We start from the raw sequence: 23,367 nt of genomic DNA on the forward strand, positions 1-23,367 counted from the left end.
TAGTTACATTAAGGCGTGAAGACCAAGTGCATAGGAAGCAGTGGGACCCTCCGGGCACCTCCAAATCAACCCCTGAGTCCTTTTCCATTTAAATATTCCCTAAATCTTCCTCCAAGATGCTCACTGTCATCAAGGCAAGGAAGAGGAACCTCTGGCTTCAGGCTGTCCCCATGGACATTGATTATCTGGTTTAACCCATTGGCTAGAAGACGAGTCCATGAAAGGAGCCGGATCCACCACCACCTGCCGCCGGGCTGCAGCCCCCCGAGGAGTTGTCATCATCCTTATCCCTGTCAAAGTCTCTCCACCACAGCGGGGATTTTGGCAAGGCAGAAATGTAGGCGGCTCTGTTCCTGGCTTCTTTTTCCTGCTCCTGGGAGGAGAAAGAGGGAGAAATAACATAAGGATATCTGTGGATAAATGACCCAGTTAGAGGGATGCTCCCACCCTCCCCAAGGAGATGGGAGGCTGTTGGGATGCCCTTCTCCAAATTAAGCTGGGGCGAGAAGGCCATGTGCTAATCTCTAGAGCAGCAAAGCATTGAGCCTCTCCGATGATCAAATACAGCCCTTCCATGTCACCTCTGGGAGAGGAGGGACTCTCTCCCAGGTGCTGCTGATGTCCTATGGGACACTGCTGTTTGGAAAGCATTGAACTCCGTCAGTTGAATGGAATCTGTTCCACTCTGTATTCCCAGCTCATCCATCTTTCTCAGGTCCTCAGGAGTGCTGCTTGGGGCAGGCAACAGCAAGTCAACCGCAAGAACAACCAAGAGCTGCCTTGCACCAACCTTGATACCCAGTTTCATCAGGAAACTACAACCTGTTTACACCTGGGTGCTAAAAACGAAAGGGATTTGACTTCAGGGAGTGGATGGGTGTCTGCATGCGTGGATTTATCCACAGGACACAACCCGGATGGGTGGGAATGCGGCCCGTGAGCCAGCAAGCTGCAGGATTGCACCCTGCTGTGCACAGCAGAGGGAGTTACCTGCAAGTAGAGGATGTTATCTTTGGAAATGGCTTCCATCAAGTCCTTATGGAGGGAAGGTTCTCCATGCAGACGGCCAGCCTCGGCCAGAGCCTCATGAAGCAGGCAGCTCTGCCTGCCTGGCCGCTGCCTGTAGAACAGGACATAGGCAGTGTCCTTGGGGAAGAAAGAGGTGACGTTGCTGACAGATTCAAAGGAGGAGAAGGAAACTCTGGTGTCATTGAAGAGGTACCATTGGATTTCAAAGTCCAACTGCTTGTCAGAGGCTGGTTTTGGTGCCCCGTTCCGGGGCTGCCCATGGGGGACGGTGTCAGCGCACTCCCTGGAGTAGCAATAGTAGTGGCCACTCTCAGAGGAGATGCCCGAATGCACCACCACACTGCAGAGATCATACACAACAGACATGAAGCCACTTCCCGGAGCAGCCCTGTCCTTCCCATGCCAGCAAACCTCCTTGGATTCCTCCGAGGCGACAAGGATGGGAAGCTTGAGGACCACGGGGATGGAGACATTGTCCAGGATCTTCTTCCTCTTCATAGTCCGTGGGTCAAAGGAGAACCGCAGCAGTGTGAGGATGAGGTAGTGCGGACCCTCCGTCAACTCTGCCACCTTCTCAGCATCCTGCAGGGATGCACATTTCTCACAGTGGTATTTGTTCTCTGCTGTCAGCCTCTCCGGGGATAGAAAATAGTTGATTAAATCCGGGACGGATCTGGAGTCTTTGGCTGAGATTGGGTCTTTGGCTGCATCCAAGCCAATGGCGTTGCCACTTAAGGGATTTGCCACTTCTCCTGGCTCCTGGAAACCCAATGTTTCCACTGGCACTGGTGGGGCTGCAGGTTCTCGGGCCATAGGGGCCTTCCTCTGGATCCAAGGAGACCCCGTAAGCTGGCTTGGGTTTTCAGAAGGCTCAATAAGCTGTGGGCCGATTTCTTCCACAGGTAAAACAGACGCGCTCCTACGGATGTGCCTGTCCGATGGGGGGAAAGCCAAGGACAGGTCCGTGAAGGCTTCTTCCCGGGAGGAGACATTCAGACACTTCAAGCAGCGGATCTTTGTCATCATTTTACCCCCAAACATCTTCTCAATCAGTGTCTTTTTTAAGTAATGATGCTCCACAGCCTGAGACATCAAGCTGGATTCCTTGAGTTTCTGATAGATCCTTTTCCCAGTCTTTTCTTCTTCATGCAACCTTTGGGAGGGGGGAAAAAAGGCTGCATCATGCACCAATATAACATCAAGAGGTAGTTTTTAAGTAGGGGCTCTGTTCTTCTCTCCAAGGGGTTAATGTGGGTTAACCTGTGCATGCCCAGGGGTCTGGTACTACGGGAGGAAGGTGGGGAGGAGTTGAGCAGGATTTGGGAGCCTGAGGTCTCCATGTGCCATTGACCCCTTACTTGTAGAAGTCTCAATGGGACATCAGAGACTGGGGATTTCTAGGTAAGAGAAAGGCAGGAATGAACATTTTACAGAGGAGGCTGAGAGGCTTGTCATGCAAATCCAAACTTGGTACAACTCATTAGGCAGAAGTTCTTCCCTGTGAGGGTGCTGAGGCGCTGGCACAGGGTGCCCAGAGAAGCTGTGGCTGCCCCATCCCTGGCAGTGCTCAAGGCCAGCTTGGACACAGGGGCTTGGAGCAAGCTGCTCTAGTGGAAGGTGCCCCTGCCTGTGGCAGGGGTTGGAACTGGATGAGCTTTAAGGTCCCTTCCAACCCAAACCAGTTCTGACCTTATCCCTAAGCCAGCCCAAGCAGGGTTTTATCAGGGAGCCCTGGACAGCTCTTACAGTCTTTCACCCCAAGCCTCTACTCTCCCACCTCCTTCAGGTCTCATCCACCTGCACATGGGTCAACATTAAACATTACGTCTGGTCTAGGGATATCACTGTCACCAGACTCCTAACTGATGATGATGGCCACGTACCGGTCCAGCAAGTACTTGAGATACTCTGAGCAGTCCTGCTGAGCACCAGGGGTGAACCAGGGGGGCCAGGAGGCAGAGAGGAAACTCTCAGGTGAGATGGCAGGTCGCTGCAGCAAGACAGAAGAAGAAATGCATTTAATCTTGGGGACCCGCCATCAGGGACTGTAGCGATAGGACAAGGGGTGATGGGTTCAAACTGGAACAGGGGAAGTTCAGGTTGGATATAAGGAAGAAGTTCTTTACTGTGAGGGTGCTGAGGCGCTGGCGCAGGGTGCCCAGAGAAGCTGTGGCTGCCCCATCCCTGGCAGTGCTCAAGGCCAGGTTGGACAGAGCCTTGGGTGCCATGGTTTAGTGTGGGATGTCCCTGCCCATGGCAGGGGGGGTGGAACTGGATGAGCTTAAGGTCCTTTCCAACCCAAACCATTCTACGATTTTATTCACACAGGAGGATGGATAAGGGAGAGGAGGGTCTTTCAGCTGCTTCAGTGGGAGCAGTGTGCACTTGTGCGCCTGTAAGGTCTTTATTCCTATAAAGCTTAATCTCAGTGCACAGGAAGACTTTCATGTTTTGCTGCAAACCAGGATGCATTTCAGCCATTATTTTACATATACTCCATAAAATATCCACATGTTTGTTTCTTCCTTCAATTTTGAAATGGTTTATTGGCCTGACCCAGAGATTTCTACTTAACTCAGCCTGAATTGAATTTGATGCTCCATTTAATTCGATCAGGATCTCTTTCACCAAATCCTCTCATAATAAAAAGAAACAAAACCAAAGCAAAATATCCACTAAACTTCCACCTGTCATCCTGATCACTGCGGGCAGGTAATCTGCATCTCCAGTTAATGTAATCACTGCCATTAGGAAGCAGCTGTCTCATTAACATGGGAAAAGACGCGTCTTTGGCAAAGAAGTAGCTTTAAGAACAGCCCGAAGAAGAAAAATAACTAAGAAGGCTCTTAGGAAATCAGCAGGAAGTTATTACCCATAAACAACACAACAAGTAAATTAATTGCATTTGCTTCTGTATTTGCTCATCACAGCTCACACACCCCCTAACCTGCCATCGAAACCTAGACTCTTCTATGCCTAAATGTAAAATTTAACAGGTTGCCTGTACTTTAACCCCAAAAGGTATCTGTTGTAATACCACAATCCAATGAGCCAGCTCTGGCAGTCAAGGCTTGGGAAGTAAAGAAGCCCGAATGACCAGGTTCACAGCAAGGGAAAAATCACTGGACTTTCAAAATCATGTATTTCTAGCAACAGAAAGAGATGCTTTTTAAGAGAGGAGCTAGATATGAGTTAGCTGTATCCCCAGGAGTCACTCATATTAAATATAATGTTTGTCCAGAAAGCGCTCATACTTCATTTGTTTAAGGGTGTTATTTGTATTTTACTTTCCCTCACATACAGACCATTCAAAGCATCAGGAATCCAAGGGGGATTTTTATTACTTTTCTTTTAACAAAACCCCTTTGAAGGCAATTTTCACCCATGATTTCTGCTTTGCTGTGAAGACAAATGACAAATGAGCTGCTCCAGTCTTTTCCGTGCTGCACAGCAAGAAACAAAACCCTCTGCTTTATACCAACAGGCTTTTCAGCTGGCCACATGTGTGAGCTATTGCCAGAAGGACTTTATTGTCAGAGCTATTAGTTATTATATCAGCCCAACCCAGGAAGACTGAAGACAGGCAGCCGGGTGTGAACACAGCTCGCTTGCATGGGTGGTGGGAGCTCGCCTTCTCCAACCCCAAAGCTAGCCTCCCTCCTACAAACAAGACTGGTCCTGTTCTAAGAACCCACCAAGATCCACAGCTCCTTATCAGCACGTTGGAGTCGACAGGAAGCAACTTGGAGACGAGCCTTTCCGCCGCCGACAGTCCAAACAAATAACTAGAACATGAAATAATTACCTGACTGTGCTCCAAAAACGCAAAGAGCCACTGGAGTTTTGTCATCAGGGGCTGGGAGTTGCCCTCGGTCAGATTCAACACCGAATGCCGAAAGCTGCAAAGGAAAAACAGAGATGCAGCCCATAAGGATGGAAAAGTGGGATGTGTAACACCGATGGGATAAGCAACCCCTGGAGCAAGTCTTGAGTGGGAGGAAGGGAGCAAAGACTCACTCCGAAGCCATGAAAAGAGACTGTATGATGCTGTTCATGTAGCAGGTGTTTCCCAAGTTTATTAACCCAATCTTTCCCGTCTCTGATTTGGATGCCAGCCGTGGGTAGAAGCAGGCCAGCTCGTTCTTCTGCGAGGTCCAGGCATTCTGCCCCAGGAGATGTTTAATCCGATCTTCATTTGGAACAGGAAGAGCCTTGCAAAGAGAGATCCATGTTACAGATCATTCCATGTGAAGAGTTAGTAATGGACAATCACAACACTCTTCTGCTAGAGGTGCTCACGGAACTCATTTCCCCTGCTCTTTGCATGAACTTGCATCCATGCAAGTGTTTAGCTGCTAACACTGCAAGCGCAGGGATTCAAACCTACAAGATAGACGGATTAGCCTACAAGAAGTGTTGTGTGGTGTGCTATGTTGTATTTTAGGCTGTATAAACTGATAGTATTAGTCCTTTAGAGGCATTCAATATTGAAATCATACCTAAAACCCACAGGCACAATCAGAACTTCTGCTGGTCCACCATAACAGAACTATCTTCGTTCAATCTGCCTACATGGGGCTCAAGCTCAGGATGTTAATCCCTTTCTTCTACCACAGTTTGAGGCATTAAGGTTAAGCCATCCCTACCGTAGCACAGTCCCTCTGCACCAGGCTGCAAACTAGAATGCCATTTCCATATGGAGAACAGAAAAATGACTGAGAGGTGTGTGTCTTACCTTAACTGCTTCCAGGACTGGCTCATAGAGATCAGGAAATCCTGAGAAGCGGAAGAACATGCAGTGGATGAGCTCAGCCAGCTGCTCCAGGGAGCTGGTGGCAGAGTTGGAGTCCTCCTTCTTCAGAGAGGCCACCAGCCTGGGGATGTGAGGGAGCAGCTGGAAAAGGGAAATTCAGTGCATCAGAAATGACTCCAAATTACTCACAGAACTTTAACACACATGTGGGGGAATGGAATTCACTCCCAGGAAGAAAGGACAGCATCTGAAGGCGGTCTGCAAGGATGCTGGGGAGGGACTCTTCATCAGGGACTGCAGTGACAGGACAAGGGGTAACGGGTTCAAACTGAAACAGGGGAAGTTTAGATTGGATCTAAGGAAGAAATTCTTTACTGTGAGGGTGCTGAGGCACTGGAATGGGTTGCCCAGGGAAGTTGTGAATGCTCCATCCCTGGCAGTGTTCAAGGCCAGGTTGGATGAGGCCTTGGGTGCCATGGTTTAGTGTGAGGTGTCCCTGCCCAAGGCGGGGGGCTGGAACTGGATGATCTTAAGGTCCTTTCCAACCCGAACTATTCTATGATTCTATGATTCTATGACTGCAGTGCCATTCTGGACTTCGTCCTTCGCTCTGTGAGCTCAACAGCAACTCTTCTGTTGACTTCAGTAGTGCAAATGCTATAGACCTTGGAGGGTTTCATGGTGCATGGCACTTGCAGGTCCATGCTTCTGCTTTGCCATGCTGCAATTATCATTGTCTGCTAAATCTTGGTGATCATGGTGATGCTGCACCTCAAATCCTGTGTTCAGCTCTGGGCCTCTCACTACAAGAGAGACATTGAGGGGCTGGAGCGGGGCCAGAGAAGGGCAACAGAGCTGGAGCAGGGCCTGGAGCCCAAGTGTGATGGGGAATGCCTGAGGGACCTGGGGGGTTCAGTCTGGAGAAGAGAAGGCTCAGGGGGGACCTGATGGCTCCCTACAAGTGCCTGAGAGGAGGATGGAGCCAGGAGGGGCTGAGCTCTGCTCCCAAGGAACAAGGGATGGGACAAGAGGAACCGGCCTCAAGCTGCACCAGGGCAGGTTTAGATGGAGCTGAGGAACAATTCCTGCCCCAAAGGGTGCTCAGGCATTGGAACAGGCTGCCCAGGGCAGGGCTGCAGGCACCGTCCCTGGAGATGTTCAAATGTCCTGCAGATGTAGTGCTTTGTGAAGTGGTTTAGTGGTGGCCTTGGCAGTGCTGGGGAACGGTTGGACCTGATGAGCTTAAAGGGATTTTCCAACCTGGTTGATTCTGTGATTCTACAAATCATACACCTACAGTGGAAAGGAGCAGTATACACCAACTGCCAAGTGCAGGGATTCAGACCTACAAGACAGACAAATTAGCCTACAAGAAGCATTTCCTGGTGTGCTATATTGCATTTTACACTGTATAAACCAAACTGGGATCGCTGTGGTTGGACGGGTGGCGACAGGCACATAAACAGCACATTTGTTATTGTGCTTTCATCTGGAAACCAACGCGCAGACAAACACAGACCATACATTGCTCACTGGCACCCTCTGCTGCACTCACAATTAATAACCTATTTCCAGCCCTGCACATGTGCTAGAGTGACCCTGGGCACTTACACAACCTTTGTCGTGTTTATATGATGTTATTTTTACCCCAGAACAATCCTGGAATGAAGTCTCAGGGTCTCAAATCCAACCGTTTCTTGGTCCTCTCTTCCTTCATCTTCCTCTCTCCTTTCTCCCTTTTTCTCCTCAAAACCTTGGCGATTTTAACTACTCCCTTTCCAATTTTGTTGGGAAAGCAAATGAATCCCACTTTCTACATCAATATTTTGCCAAGCTGTGGTGGGAACAATTCCCAAAGCCCTTCCAAAGAGCCAGGGCAAACACAAGAAGATGAGAAGCAAAGACAGGTTTGTTCCCTGGTTTTTCATACATAAGAGAGGGGATTTGTGCTCGCTGGGCTGCAGATGGAAACTTCAAGCCAAGAGCAACTGACAGCTTTTGGAGTGTTTCGAACTCCGGACGCCCGACTGAAGACAAGGCGTTGGAATGAGGCTATCTGTAGAAACCAAAGGGTTTCTCAAGAAATTCAGGCTCATTTAAAGTGTCTCCAGCTGAGGAATGAAAAAGCAGCGGTTGAAAACGTTGGCCAGCTCTGCTTTGTTCCAGCCTTATCTGTTTATCCTGTGAACTTTAGGCAAAAAGCCAAATGGAAGGGCTTTAATGGAAAAGCATCCAATCAGACATTAATAGGAGTACTTTTCCATTGCTGCTTTTATCAGTTCAATCACTGCAAGCATGCCTTTGCTTTCAGTCTTGCTGCCTATTTACAGCATTCCAGGAGCAACACCAGTGAGAAGCAGAGCAATGCTTTGGTGTCAACAGCAAAATCGACCATAAAATATCACTATGGGAATGAAAAGAGAAGATTAAAATGCTGTTAGAAGTGGTTTTGTGCTTTTAAGAGTGCAGAATTCATGAAGTGGAAGTGTTCTGTACCAGTCCTCAAGTCTTATTGCACTGATGCTGTACAGTGCTTTGAAAGAAGATGCATCACTTGAAGAAATGGTAATGGCTGACATGTGTTGGTGACAATTGGAAGTCACAGGTGCTATGGGGCCCACTGAGTCCAATGGACAGTCAGGAATCTGCTTAGGAAACAGCAAGGGCTGTTTAAGAATGTATTATCTGCCTTCCACTGCATGAGCCCTCCAAGATGCTCTCAATGCAAAGGTTTCACCTAACATATCCCAAAGCCAGAGTGGCAACATCTATCACACCTCAGCTGAAAGGGTGGGGACAAATGTGAGGCTGTATCTTCTATACCCGCTAATAGAAAACTACAACCTAAGCCAGCCTGGGTCAGTGTAGCCTGCTCATGTTCCTGCCCCAGATCACCCCTCTACCTCCTTCCCTTTCCTTCTCCAGGCAAACGCATGTTTGTGGTTGTCCCAGACCTAGACCAAGGTGGGCAATGCAGACCATTAGGATTTCCTGCTAGGTTAGGTTTCAAGTGGGCTCATTTTAATACACAGCTCAGCCCACAGCTGTACAAATGGCTCAGCACAAAGGAGAGTGACTGGGAGAAGCAAGTGGTCTAAGAGCTAGGGCAGGAAAAAGGGGATCCTCCTCTTCCACCCGCAGGGCTGGCAAACGCCAGGACGAAATGATTGCAAAGCACTACAGCCAGTGCTGATGGGACCCTCAGTGTGGCTTGACAGGCTATCCAATATATTTGCATCATCTGCATCTTTGGCTGTTGGGTTTTGAAGCTGGGACAGGACCAAAGGGATGCACTTGCCCTAGACATCACTCCTCCAGCTGGTAGAGCGTCATAGATAAAAAGTGGAGCATGCACACATTGCACACATTTCAAACCTGGAAAAGCCAAGCCCCAGACAGCTTTATACTGATTTATCCCTGGAGATGAGCCACCAGGCTGGTAAAGCTCAAGAGAAATGGGAGGACCCATAGGAAGAGCAAAGCCACAGTTATGCTCTGCGCCTCACTCTGACATTGGGTGGTTGCTCTGTCTGTGGCAAAAAACTCCTTTTAGACTCAGGTCTTCCCTCCACATCTCATCACCAGCTTTGTGGTGCTCCAAAAGCTGTTTGGGCTGCAGGAGAGGCTACAAGAAGCTACCTGCATCTTCCAGGACAGGCTACATGTGGATGGACAGGGTTGGGTTTACATCACTCAGTGATATCAAGCAGATGAGGGAAATATCCCCCAATATCTCAGCACCTCAGGTTGCCTCCCACCCCTGTTGCCCCACATCACGGTTACACTCAGGGCAATGCCCTCACCCAAGCGCAGGCCAGCCTTACCAAGTGAAATGCCTCGTGGGAGTGCTGGAAGCTCAGCAGCATGTACTGCAGGACGGACAAAGCCCCCTCCCTCACAATGGGGTACAGCAACTTGGAGAAGACCTGGTGAGGGAGAAAGAAAGCAAATGAGAAGGCAGAATAGCACCGCAACACATGGGAGAAGTGACCAGCAGGAAAGAGGCACTGGGCATCTCCCCCAGCTGCTGGTCTTCTTCTGTTCAATGGGGATGTTGAAGCAAGCAGCCTGCAGCCAGGCCTTCAGTTGTCTCCTATCCAGAGCATCCTAAAAATACCATGTGGGTTATCGTCACCCTCTCTGTAACCCCGCTGCGCCTCCACACCTCCTGATGGATGAGGCCTTGCCAGGTTGGATAAGGCCTTGGGTGCCATGGTTTAGTGTGAGGTGTCCCTGCCCATGGCACGGGGGTTGGAACTAGATGATCTCAAGGTCCTTTCCAACCCAAACCATTCTATGATTCTATGATTCTATGCTGTCGTTTCTGTTTTATTGTGGCATTTGGATCTTTACCAATAACGTTTCAAGCTGATAGAAAGCAAAGGTGTTTTTCAAAGGCTAAGTAATGGTATTTATCCTACTTCATAGACAATGGCGTAAGTTGACAATGCCCTCTACCATATTTCTAAGAGTTTCAAAACTCATGTTATTTTAAGGGCTGTGTCCTTTTCCTATGCGTTAAACTACAAAAGGAAAGATAAAGATAAGCCAGAGATACTTGGCTGCTCTCCTGCTGCTCAATGCACATGGGGGATCACAAGGACAACTGCAGTTATTGATCATGTTCCAATACTAATAATCACAATCTTAATAATTTCAATGGTGACTTCCACTGGAGGCTCAGCCTGGTGTTATCCCCATCATACAAAGGAGGGAACAGCAGGATCACAGCATGGAAAATGCTTTAAAGTGGTGACCAATTTCAGCCCTTGATGACACAGTTTTCAGAGGGCACCAAGTACTCATTGCTGAAAGAGGTGATGGCAACGGCAGTGGGGGCTTTATCTGCACTAGCAAATGAACTCAGGCCAGGGCACAGGCTTTCACACTGATCTGTGACTGTGTAGTTAATATGCTCACTGGTGTGTATTTTGCTTGTGCCAACCAGGCACAGCTGAAGGAGAGCAAGTCATATTCCCAAAGGCAGGTGTTACAAGAGCTCCATAGTTTGGGAAGGAAATTGGTTGGTTGGCTTGAAAATCCTTGGCTTCTTTCATTTCCTAACCTTTAAGATATCAGTACCTCTGCACACCAATACCTAAAGAACTGCAGGTTGTTTTGGAGAACAACATTTTTAGCTGCAAAACAGCATCAGCCCATCACCCCATACACAGCAAAGCACCATTTGCAAGGCACACAACGATCTCTTCAAACCCTGGGACAGCATACTCTTGTCTGTGCATCTCAAGTCACATCTCATCCTCATTGAATTGAAAGGCAAGAAGATACCTGAGGTACAGGGACAAGTCTGTTGTTCACATTCATGTTTAAAAGAACCCACTGACCTTTTCGATCTTAGAAAGAGTAACTTCAATCAAGATGCTGAACTTTTTCACTGCAGCCAAACCCTTCAGCAGAGCGATGATCCACTTGTCTATGTGCTTGCCCAGGGGCCAGGACACCCAGTCGATCATCCTGAAATGAAATACAAGCTCTTCAAGTAAATTTAATGCACAGATTGTGGAAGCCAATCTCCACTCTGAGTTAAACCTCCTCCAAATTCGTGTCTAGTGGGATAACTGGGTAAGAGATGGGCTCTTCATGAGGCATTTCACATGTTATTCAAAGCACAACAGAGCCTGAAGTGGAATTACCCCATCGTGCAGTGGTGAACCACAGTGGAGCAGAGAATCAGAGCCAAGTCCATAGAAGAAAGTGGGGATTTCTTCCACTGACTTCAGCCAACTTGAGTTCCAGTTTTAACACTGAAACTCTATATACCACCTCTGTGAAGTGCTGATCAGGGTCTCTGCATTGTCACCATTAGAAAACAAATGATACCAGTATGAACCTCTGCATTGTTGCTGGTAAGGAAAAAGCACTCAGATTCAGAGCTTTTCATTCTCTGTGTGGGAAATATTGATTTCCGAAGCATAACGCAGTAAATACTGGTAACTCTAATGGAAGCCAGCTATTCCTGAATGTCACAGCTAACACATTTCAGCTATAGCCACTCCAGCAACACGTTGTCATGTTTCTGCAAGTTATAAATCCTTTGCAGAAGTCACTCATGAGAAAATAACCTCAGACTAAGTGATGACACATTGTTTCTGCTGAAATTTGATGTTAGACAAAGATGGGAAGTAACTAAGGCTTGGGATTTCCAAGGGTCGAACTCTGCTAACCGTTTCAGTACCTTTGATTTCAAGATATCCCTGATCCTCAGTTTCCCACCTCAGTCCAGCTATTTTACCCAATCAGTCCCTTCTGCTTATTAGGCTGTATCTTGTGCAAAATGTATGAAGAGAACACAGATAAGTAACCACCACAAGGCAAAGAGTAGGAATAAATAAAGTCTTGAAGAAACTGGAAAAACAAAAGGCTAGGGAGCAAAGAAGGCCTGAAGAGCAGAATACATTGGGATGTTGAGAAATACCAAAGCTGGGTAATTAGGCAAGTGCCAGAAAAGCTTCCACAGACATTTGCATCAGAAGAGAATAAGGGAAGCCGTGCAATCACTATCTATGGAGGGTGTGATGGTGATTGAAGATATGATATGGCCTCTGGATGTGACTTCCACACTAAACACCTCCTCTGCCTTCATTTTCAGCAAGAGAAATGAATTGATCAGGGTGACAAAGAGGAGGCAGGCAAAAGCTCTGAGAATGGAAACAAGAGCAATGACAGCTGATAGGAAAGTGAAACATGAAGAGCTCATGAACTCCAGCTAAGAGGAGATGGTGATTTCCATCATGTAAAACTCAACTCTGGTGAGGTTTAATGACTCTATTAACTTCGGTATGGTGCTTTATGTGGGAAGAATAGGAAGACAATTCCTATAATGAGAACAGGCAATGACAGCATAGGTGGGAAGAAGGGATATCATGTCACAGGGAGTTACCATAGGTGTCAAAGTCAGGTTTGACAGGATATATGAATTTCTAGTCAAAGGGCAGAAGCAGATCATATCTGACTGGCTTTCTGAAAGGACACCACAAGCATCATTCTTCAGGATCTAATGTTAGCACAAGCATAACATGGCTGTGAAATCGGTGATGATGCAAAGCTGGCAGGCATCATCAAAACAAGAAGAGGATCAAGGTAGCACGAAGGAGACCCTGAGCATTAGAAGCGTTGAAGTGGGAGGAAATGTAATGATTCAAAACACACACAAGGCACAAGAAATGGATGCTACATGACAGTAAATCTTCTGCTTGAAGACAACCAGCCACCAGGTGACTATGAGTTCCCAGTGTAACAATAGCCATGGAAAAGACAAGAAGTAAAAGCTCTTTTCTACGGCAAAACAAGAACCTCCCATGCTGTTGTCCAAGGCCATGATGTCCAAGGCCCACGGAACATGATGTACAAACATCACCATCCATGTCCAACACTAATGAAGTGAAGTGGGAGCAGGTGCTGAAAAACCCTGTTAAGGCGCTCAGGGAAATGAAGAATATTTCCTGTAAGAAAAGCTGAAAATAGCTTGGCTTGGTTAGCACAGCCACAGGAAAGCAGAGATGGGAAGGGACTGCTCTGCCTGCATACGTTGAAGGAATAAACACCAGGGAGGCAAAAGAGTTATTTCAGCTATTTATGTGGGTGTAAGATCAAATGAGTGATAAGATGGCCAGAAATACATATAGGCTGGCTATTAGAGAGATTTGAACCATTAAAGCAAGCCAAAGGTGGAACAGCTATGAAAGAAGAGCAGAGAGAGCAAAAGCCCTTCCTGCTTTGAGCAGTGTAGTTGAACATCCATCAAAAGGACCTATGATATCAATGCCTATAAAGCAGGGAGATGGATCCAGAGATCCAAAGGTCCTTTTTATCCTGTCTTTTTTTTTTACAAAGCCATAAAATAACCTTTTCCTCTTTAAGCCATCATTTGCCAGGACTAAGTTGCAGTCCTGCATACTGCTGCGTGCATGCTACGGAAGGAAGAAATTACACTTTAAATTCACATTGCACTTTGCACAATGCAAGATCCACAAATGCTTTGGAAGCCAGGGGCCTCATTTTCCAAAGGAACCCAATGGTAGGCTAAACCTGTAAAAGCTCAGATCCTGATTTCCAGAGGTAGCAAGTGCCTGCACTAGTGTGTGATAGCAGACGCCTTCTTCATCTAGACATGGGCTCTTTGAACGTACACAACCCCAGCACAAATAATAAAACAAATCAGTGAGTACTTCTGAAGTCATGGATGCACTTCAATATTATCTCTATTAAAAAAGAGATAAACTCTAAAATCACAGAACCAACTAGGTTGGAAAAGACCTTTAAGCTCATCAGGTCCAGCCATTCGCCAGAACTGCAAAGGCCACCACTAACCCATGGCACTGAGGGCCTCGTCTACACTACATGTAATTAAAAGGCAAAACCTCACAGTTTTGCACCGAGTTAGTTGATGTTGGAAGCACACGAAGCAACTTTATTTTCATGAAGTTTCACCAGATAGAGCAGAATACAAGAAATATTTAGTAAATGGGAGAACTTGAGCATGAAAACCTCCCCATTTTGCATGCTCGGTACCACTTATGTGCCTTTTTCCCTTCTCCTCCCTCTCGCATGTATAGTCCTATAGTTCCTGTTGTCAAACCGAGCTGCAGAAATTCTCCCTTCAAACTGCAGATTCACTTCTTCTGTCGAGCACCTCTTGTTCCCTTTTCATATGACAGATGTTCTAAACTGTGACTACTCCTAACACGAGGTATCTTCCCCTCCAGTGACTGGAAACACCAGGATAAAATCCCACCTTGGACCTACCATATCACCTTCTACAAAATCCTCCAAAAAGCCCTCAATAACAAGAAACTCTCTAAAAGAGACTGTGGTGCTCACCTGCACCAGCAGGTGCCAGCCTTGCTTTTTGTTACCTCTATTTGCTCTTCAAATGCTCGATCAGAAGCTCAGCCCCACATTCAGTTTATTCCCTTGCTAGTAACACCCAATCCCAAGTTTTGGAGGAAGAGATTTGTGTCCTAAGCTGAAAGATCCTTTCAACTTGTACGTTTTTCCTTGATTTTCTAGGCATGGAGCACACACTCATCCAAAGGCCAATGGTTCTGCTGTTTTCTGGGGCACCCGTCTACCATAAACAAGCTGCCAAACCTTCTGCCTTTCTCCTAAGTGATCTTAATTACATTTTGCAGGCTCTGCTTAATGTTTGGCTAGCTCTGAGTAATCATTTACTCATCCCTCTGCGTGACAAAGACTGCTTTAAGGAATGATGCAATTGATTTTGCAACCTCTATATTTAGCCACTGGCGCTCGTAGAGGATTTATCGCCTGGAGCTTGCAGCAGCAGGTGGCCAGAAGGAGAGAAAGAGGGAGAAAGAGGGTTAAGAACTGAGCTGATAACTTCGGCTTTTGTCTTGGGTTGCTCTGGACTGTGAGAAAACCATGACCTTCTCCAGCAAGTCAAAGAGAAGCAAGTCCTTTCTGCATACATAAAGTTCCCATTAGGCATAATGTGTGGTTTTGTCATGTAACCTTACTGGGGACACACATACAAATCCTATAGTAAGAAGAGAAAAAGACATGTTTCCAGTGAAATCAAATCACAGCAGCTCCCTTGGGTTAAGTGCATGTGCTACTGTATGTGAACACCTATTTAAATGCTGACCTCTAAGGAAAGCACGAGTTAAAGATAGGATCACAGATTTATTTAGGTTGGAAAAGACCCTTAAGATCATCAAAGATACTCCTAAGTAAGTGTGGAGCAAGGAACTTGAGCACAGAAGGGCTTTAGGACTTGGACACAAGTGTGCAAGGAAGATCTGGTGATGCCAAAGAGGGCACTGATGCTGCAAAGACCAGGTCTAACCTGATAGTATTTCACCCACTCCTCTTCATCACACCTTGATAAGGTCTCCATTGACTCTGCCTGCACAGAGGGCAGGGATAAACATTGTACAGCACCAAGATCCAGACCAGCAGCACCACATTCACCTGACAAAGGTAAAGGTGGGACTGTTGAAACAGTTGGGCACACCTCCCTTTCCAAGATTTTAACTGTGACTGGTGATTTAGGATGGTGCTCTTCTGAAAGGAGACAGAGATCAACATGGAAGCATAGAATGGTTTGGGTTGGAGAGGACCTTAAGATCATCCAGTTCCAACCCCCCTGCCATGGGCAGGGACACCTCACACTAAACCATGGCACCCAAGGCTCTGTCCAACCTGGCCTTGAACACCGCCAGGGATGGAGCATTCACAACCTCCCTGGGCAACCCATTCCAGTGCCTCATCACCCTCACAGTAAAGAACTTCTTCCTTATATCTAACCTGAACTTCCCCTGTTTCAGTCTGAACCCATCACCTCCTCCTGTAACACTACTTATTTCTTAAAACACCCAACAAAACCAACCAAGTCAAACAAATTCATCATCATCATCATCATCATCATCATCATCATCATCAGTCTTTACTGTAGTTCTCTGGGCCCTCAGAGCTGGAAGTAAGGATTCAGAAGCTCCCTTTTTGCCCACACACTCCTCACTAGACAGCACCAGCCAGCCTGGTTGGGATAAAACCACACAGAGGAACTAAGTGCAGCTTTGGGGCAGGTTTTTCTTGGAACTGAGAGTGATGCTCCCTAATGCAGCCTCTCCTACCTTCCAATGGCTGTCATCATTTGCACATCCGTGATGCTGTCATCGTTGGTTAGGTTTCTTATAACACCATCCATAAGCTCCAGAGGGACAAACTGGACCACACTGGCCAAGGCGTTGGATGGTGCTTCCTGCTCCTCTGCAAAGACATGGATGAGCGCCAGCAATGAAGATGTTAGTTACCAGGAAAACCAGGCACATGAGGTCATTTCTTGTTTCTAAAAGCCAGATCATTTCTGCCTACATAGATGGAGCACATCATGAGGCTGGGTCATAGCAGATGGGTTGCTGCATAAAGCCATACACAGCCTAAAGGGAGGAAGAAATCAGAGGCCCAAGATCTTGGGTCCCAGATTTCCTCTCTTTATGCTAAGTACTGCAAATAATTGCAGTGAGATGCAACTGCAGGTTTGCCTCATGAAGCACCTTCCAAAGGAAGAGGATTTCATACCGAGGGCACTGAAAAATCCTTCTCATGGGCTTAGCAATAGCTGGAGGAAGAGCTCATTTGCTGGCAGAGTCCAGCCTTTCATAGCACTGGTACCTCCAAAAAACTTCTGAGACCCTCTGCAACCTAAAGGCCCCAGAAGTTGGTTAAATATCTTCTGTCCCTCCTTCAGGTATGATCACCAGCCAGAGAGATAGTAGGGCTTCTTCCTCTAGATTGGTGCAAAATAACTCCCTAGCTTTGCCCCTGTTTTCTGGTAGGGATCAGGCTGTGGGGTCCCAGCAAGTCAGCCATAAGAGAGTGACATTTCTAAAAGCCCTTGAGTGCCACTCACCAGCTGCAGATAAAGAGCTTTCCATTAAGCTCAGCTGATGCTGGAAAATGCTGAACACACAAAACGGTGCCGCAAATATTGCAATGCAGTTAACTCATGTGTACAGACTGAGGGGTTCCATAGAACCACAGAATGGTTTGGGTTGGAAGGGACCTTAAAGCTCATCCAGCTCCAACCCCTGCCACGGGCAGGGACACCTTCCACTGGAGCAGCTTGCTCCAAGCCCCTGTGTCCAACCTGGCCTTGAACACTGCCAGGGATGGGGCAGCCACAGCTTCTCTGGGCACCCTGGGCCAGCGCCTCAGCACCCTCACAGGGAAGAGCTTCTGCCTAAGAGCTCATCTCAATCTCCCCTCTGGCAGGTTCAAGCCATTCCCCTTGGCCTGTCCCTACAGGCCCTTGTCCAAAGCCCCTCTCCAGGTTTCCTGCAGGCTCCCTTTAGGTATTACAAGGCACTTTTAGGTGAATCACAGTACAGCCAATGGATCTGCACTCATCAAGCTTCTCTGTGTTGTTCCTACGCCGTTGCTCCCTCACTATTTATTGCTTTCTTCCCAAAACCTTACTGTTTCACACAGAGGTTTGGAGCAAATTGTTTTCCCTGGGTAACTTTAAGGGATGTTTGCCTATTACATTTCAGCTGTGGCTGCACTTCTGGAGTGGATGAGACCCATGCAAGATATCAAACTAAAGAAATTGAACTTCATCAGAGCCAACATTCACATTCCCATCCCTTTTTTTAGTTTGCTTTTTGTTTCTTTCCATTACCTGTTGAAGAAATGATGGTGAACAGCTCCTTCAAAGAGGGCAGGATGGCTGAGGTCTGAGCCCTCCAGATCCTCTGCAGCAGACCACTCACTTTGTTCACCTGCTCCAAGAACTCCATGATGGCTTCTTCTCCCTCGGAAACACACTGGAACTGCCCAATGCACCGGATCAGCTGCTGACAGAACAAGACCTGGTGTTTTCCTGTGGGAATGCACTGAGGATGCTGAGTTAAGAGTTTGCTGATCTTCGCACACTGCTTGGGGCTCGGCCTCTCGCAGACCTTCCGGAGCACCTCGATCCTCAATAAGCTGAAGATGCTGTTTGCCGATGGGCTGTCCAGGACGAACTGCAGTCCTAACTGGATGTAATCGAGTACATAATGGCTTCTCTTCCCCAGAGGTCCATAACCTTCCTGAAGGAGACTCAGCAGGAAGCGGACGTTGAAGAACTCCTCGAATTCCTCTGGGTGATAGTGGCCATAGACCTCCAAAACCTCTTTCCCAATCTCTCTTTTATACTTGGTGTCCCCTGTGAGATAAAGCTTGGTAGACAGCTCCAGCATGGACCAGCACTGCTCGCTGTCCATGGGCTGCTTCGCTGCCTCAATGACGCGCCTCACAAGCCCTTGCTTCACGTTGTTGGGGTATGAGGACATCACCACGGCTTCCAGTATCTTGTCCATCCCTGCTCCCAGCTGCTGAAAGAGAGGAAAAGAGCAGCAGATGAGTTCAAACAGGGTCTGCTGAGCTTTCAAGCCCAGGTTGACAAGGGAGGCCAAAGAAGAGAGCTGTCTGCAACCACTATGAAGATGATAGTTCTTCTGCCCTTTTCATGGTGGCATTCAGAAAAGTCTTCATCCAAAAGCCTCCAAACTCAATTAATGGACAAAAATACAGAATTTATTCAGACTAATCACACATTTGAACATTTTTGTGTTCTAAACAACCAACTACAACCTTACACTTGACCCCAGGGATGGATGAGCTCCCTCTCCTTGATAGGTTCAGCAACTCAAGATGATGCCATAAACCTAAGGAGGGGTTGAGTGGGGAACTGGGGAAGCCAAGGTCTCCCACTGGTATCTACTGGCTTATGTGTCCTAAAGAGACAAAGATGGTCCCAATGATTGTTTTCACATTCAGGGAAGGAGAGCAAAGCCCTGGGAAGCAGGGATGGGATTGCAGGCTCTGTGTGCAATCGCAGGGGTGTAGGTTTGGCACTCACACCGTGCTGCCAGTCACTCCGGATGAGTGGTGCAGTCTTGGCTTCTCTCCAGGGACCTGCTGCATTTGTATGCGGGACCAGAGCGAGAGGAGAGAGAAACTGCAGAGTCAGGCAAAGTTTCCCATTTGTCACAGCCCAAATTCAGCAGCAATAAAGCATTAGAGGAGGGAGTGCTTAAAGAAACCCTAAGGATTTCCCTAGAAGGGGTCAGAACAGCATCTGTAACTAGCATCTATCATAGGTGTTGGATGCATTACTGCACAAGAAACCCCATTCCAGAGTGATGTAACTAGACAGCCAGGATTTCTTCACCCACAGCAGGTCCCCCACTGTGACGTACTGCACAAATGCACGTTTGGAGAACCTCCTTTCCTGCCTATAGCCTGAAATGACCCATGGGGCAGGAATAAGGAACGTATGCATCATCTTCATACTGACATTAGGACCTCAAAGACACACAGGGAGAACCACCTGAGTTTAGTCTTCCAGTATCTGAAGGGGGCTGCAAGGATGCTAGAGAGGGACTCTTCATCAGGGACTGCAGCAACAGGACAAGGTGTGATGGGGTCAAACTGAAACAGGGGAAGTTCAGGTTAGATATAAGGAAGAAGTTCTTCCCTATGAGGGTGCTGAGGCGCTGGCCCAGGGTGCCCAGAGAAGCTGTGGCTGCCCCATCCCTGGCAGTGTTCAAGGCCAGGTTGGACACAGGGGCTTGGAGCAAGCTGCTCCAGTGGAAGGGGTCCCTGCCTGTGGCAGGGGTTGGAGCTGGATGAGCTTTAAGGTCCCTTCCCGTGCAAACCACTCTGTGAGTCTATGATTCTGTGATTGAGTTGACCTTGTGGAGGGTTCATGCTCTCCTCCCTGCAGAGGACCCTACAGTACAAGGTTGAACTTCAGGTAACATACTCCCACTTCGCTAACTACCTGTTGTCAGCAGGAGGGGACAAACAAGCCCATGTGTGTGCTGTGTATCAGGGGACCCCAAGCTGCTCCCTGGGTATGGACCAGAAAAAGCCCAGATGGAGGATGCTGAGAAGATGACATTTATAATCTTAGAACTGTATTAAAATAACACTCAAGTTGCTTTGTAATGCGTAATCATAAATATCACAATCTTAAAACTACACTGAAAGAGCATTCCACACTAAAACATCATCAACATGTCAAAGGTGAGGAGTTTAGATGGCTAATGCAACCCCAGCACAGCTCCAGATGCTTTCAGAGATATTATTTAAAGGATCTCATATTAGCTTTCTTTTTCCCCCAGGACCTGACTGAAGAACGAATCAGGGTTTGCAGAGGAGGAGACGATTGTCTGCAAGATCCGTGTCTCATTTGTTGTAGGAATTGGAAGTGTATCATAAATAAACCAGGATGCTGCAGGAGAGGGAAGGACAATTCCATCACTGGGCAGCCGAATGCTGCCTTGGAGATCTGGTCCCTGGCTCTCCTCTGTTTAATACTGAAATAAAGAGATAATCAGGCTTTTATAACGAGTGTTCCTGAAGTGGGACAACCTTTCTGCACTCATCTTCCTCACTGGCAATAACAACTCATGAAAAGTTGGGGGGATCAGCTCATTCCTGCTTGGAAAGAGAACCGAGTTCCTGGAGCACAGGAGGATGCTGTAGAAGGTCAGTGTTAATTATTAAGCTGAGATTGGCTTTGACTTTCCCATCTGTTCTGTAGCTCACATAAAACAGAAAGTGCAATATGAGCTTTGCAGGGAAAAGAAAGAATCCCATGAAATGGCAAAACTCTTCTGCTCCCTGGTGAACAATTGGCAGGAGCATCATGGGTAAAATGACAGGATAAGGAAGGAAAGGACCTTGGGAGGTCTTCAGTCCAATCCCTGCATGAAGCTGAAATCACATTGAGCTGTTCATGGCTTTGTCCATTTAGGTATTGAAGCATCTCAGGATGGAGACCTCACAGCCAACCTGGGCAACCTGCCCCAGGGCCTGATTAGCTCCTGGTGGGAAGGTTTTCCTTAATTCCAGTTGGAAACTCTCATTTCAATGTCTGCTTTTTCTCATCCTCCTGCCATGCTCTGCTGTGAAAAGCCTGGCTCCATCTCCTATGGAATCATAGAATGGTTTAGGTTGGAAAGGACCTTAAGATCATCCAGTTCCAGCCCCCTGCCATGGGCAGGGATGGCCTTGTAGGCCCTGAGTGGCCACTATCAGTCAACTCCAGCCTTCACCAGTGCAAAGGGTTAGTCTGTCCTGGGTGAGTCCATCCCAGGTGAAACCATGCCAGGTAAGTCCATCCCAAGTGCAGGATTTTGCATTTGTCCTTACTGAATCCCATGAGATTCTTGTCAGCCCCAACCTGTCCCTGTATGGCAGCTCTACCTTCAAGCATATTGACTATTCCCCCAGGCTTGGTGTCACTCACAGGTTTAATGAGGTGAATTCCATCTCCTGTTTGATAAAAATATTGAAAAGGAAAGGTCCCAGGATAGTTCCAGCCAGTTTCCTACCCAATCAGCCCTCCCATCTAGGCTGCAGTTTCTCTTGTGTCTTCAATACAAGGATGCTGCAGGACATAGAATCATAGAACCATAGAATGGTTTGGGATGGAAAGAACCTTAAAATCATCCAGTTCCAACCCTCCTGCCATGGGCAGGGACACCTCACACTAAACCATGGCACCCAAGGCTCTGTCCAACCTGGCCTTGAACACCGCCAGGGATGGAGCATTCACAACCTCCCTGGGCAACCCATTCCAGTGCCTCACCACCCTCACAGTAAAGAATTTCTTCCTTAGATCCAATCTAAACTTCCCCTGTTTCAGTTTGAACCCGTTACCCCTTGTCCTGTCACTGCAGTCCCTGATGAAGAATCCCTTCCCATCATCTCAAAAGCCTTATTGAAGTCAAAGATTGCATCCATTCTTGCTGCCTCACCCACAGATCTACCAGACCATCCTTACAGGATATCACAAAAGTCAGGCATGATTTACCCTTGGTAAACGAATGCTGGTCATTCCCAGCCACCTCCTTCACGTGCCAGACATAGCTTCCAAGAGGATGTGCTCTATGGTCATCCCAAGAACCAAAGGGAGGCTGACAAAGCCAGATTCTAACATAATCTCTCTTGATTTTTGAAGATGTCCTGGAGAGGGAGATGGATGAAGATGGATGGGAAGAGGGATGTCTCCCTATCTCATCCTGTGTCTCCCTATCCTATCCTTGTCATGCAGATGCTCAGACCTACAAAGCTGTCCTGAAGTCATTCTCTGTTCCATCTGGCACATCAACAAGTCTTGATGGCATTAGGTACCACACACTGCACGCACAAATACACACTGTGCTTCCTCCCATGCCCCCTCAGAATAAAAAGGGTGTTGGTAAAGATTGCAGCTCTGGCTCCAGACTTAAATTCCACCTAAAGCCATAAATGAAGTATTTCATCAACACTTGCAACAGGTATTGCTGCCCATGAGATGTGTCCTTGCAAGGACCGATACCCAACCATGCACTAGAAACCTGAGAGGGAAGAAGAATTTCAGCCAAAAGAGCATCAACCAGCTCAGCTTCACCCTCTAAACCAAATAAACTGCAAAAAAACCCAACCCCAAAACCCAACCTCAGGATGAAAATTGACCTTGGGCTTTGCTTGGGTCTAATCTCCATAATCTGCACTGTTCAGAGGTGTTATATTTATCTTCTGCCTGTGTTTTCCCTTTAGTTAGGATTCATTGCAATTGAAGTCTATCCAATTATTGCTAAATCAATTCATTCCCTTATCCCTGCCAGCAGCTGATTGCCAGTAAAGGCTCCTTAGGATCTTATGCAGAATGCAGCATCAGATCCTACAAAGCTCTGGAAAGATAGATCTCAGATGTCCCTTAGCATTAGGGAATCTTGGTAATAAATTCAGCAGATTTCAGACACTGGCATCATATATAGTTGTATAAATACCACTAAAGGAAGGGGAAAATCCCACCATCAAACACAAGCAGATAAATAAAGTGATTTGCTTCTTGCTTACAAAGAAGAAGATGAAATGATGATCCCCTTCCCTGAATTCTCTGGGGGCCTGGAAGTACAGAGACGAGACCCACCTTTTACTGTCCTTAACTGCTGCTGAAATGGTTTCTTTTATGTCAACCAAGACATTACTGCTCCTCCTGCTGCATCATCCAAGCAGCCAGGCAATTAGGGCTCAATCCTGCAGCGTGCTGAGCTGCTGCA

The 23,367-nt window shown here is 47.3% G+C and overlaps 1 protein-coding gene across 1 annotated transcript; it reads right to left on the minus strand.

The window, feature by feature from the left end:
- Window positions 1-202: 202 nt before the first annotated feature.
- USP35 (ubiquitin specific peptidase 35) lies at window positions 203-18,786 on the minus strand (the record flags this gene model as incomplete). Its single annotated transcript, XM_080612272.1, has 10 exons — window positions 17,946-18,786; window positions 16,399-16,534; window positions 11,128-11,257; window positions 9,607-9,708; window positions 5,765-5,923; window positions 5,047-5,240; window positions 4,835-4,928; window positions 2,913-3,019; window positions 991-2,182; window positions 203-373 (listed from the first exon to the last, which is right to left on the minus strand). The coding sequence occupies exons 1-10, from the start codon at window positions 18,625-18,627 to the stop codon at window positions 203-205; spliced, it is 2,967 nt and encodes a 988-aa protein (XP_080468398.1). The 5' UTR covers window positions 18,628-18,786.
- Between the last annotated feature and the right edge of the window lie 4,581 nt (window positions 18,787-23,367).

The sequence above is a fragment of the Psittacula echo genome (assembly GCF_963264785.1).
Source record: "Psittacula echo genome assembly, chromosome: 3".
NCBI classification, from domain to species: Eukaryota; Metazoa; Chordata; class Aves; order Psittaciformes; family Psittacidae; genus Psittacula; species Psittacula echo.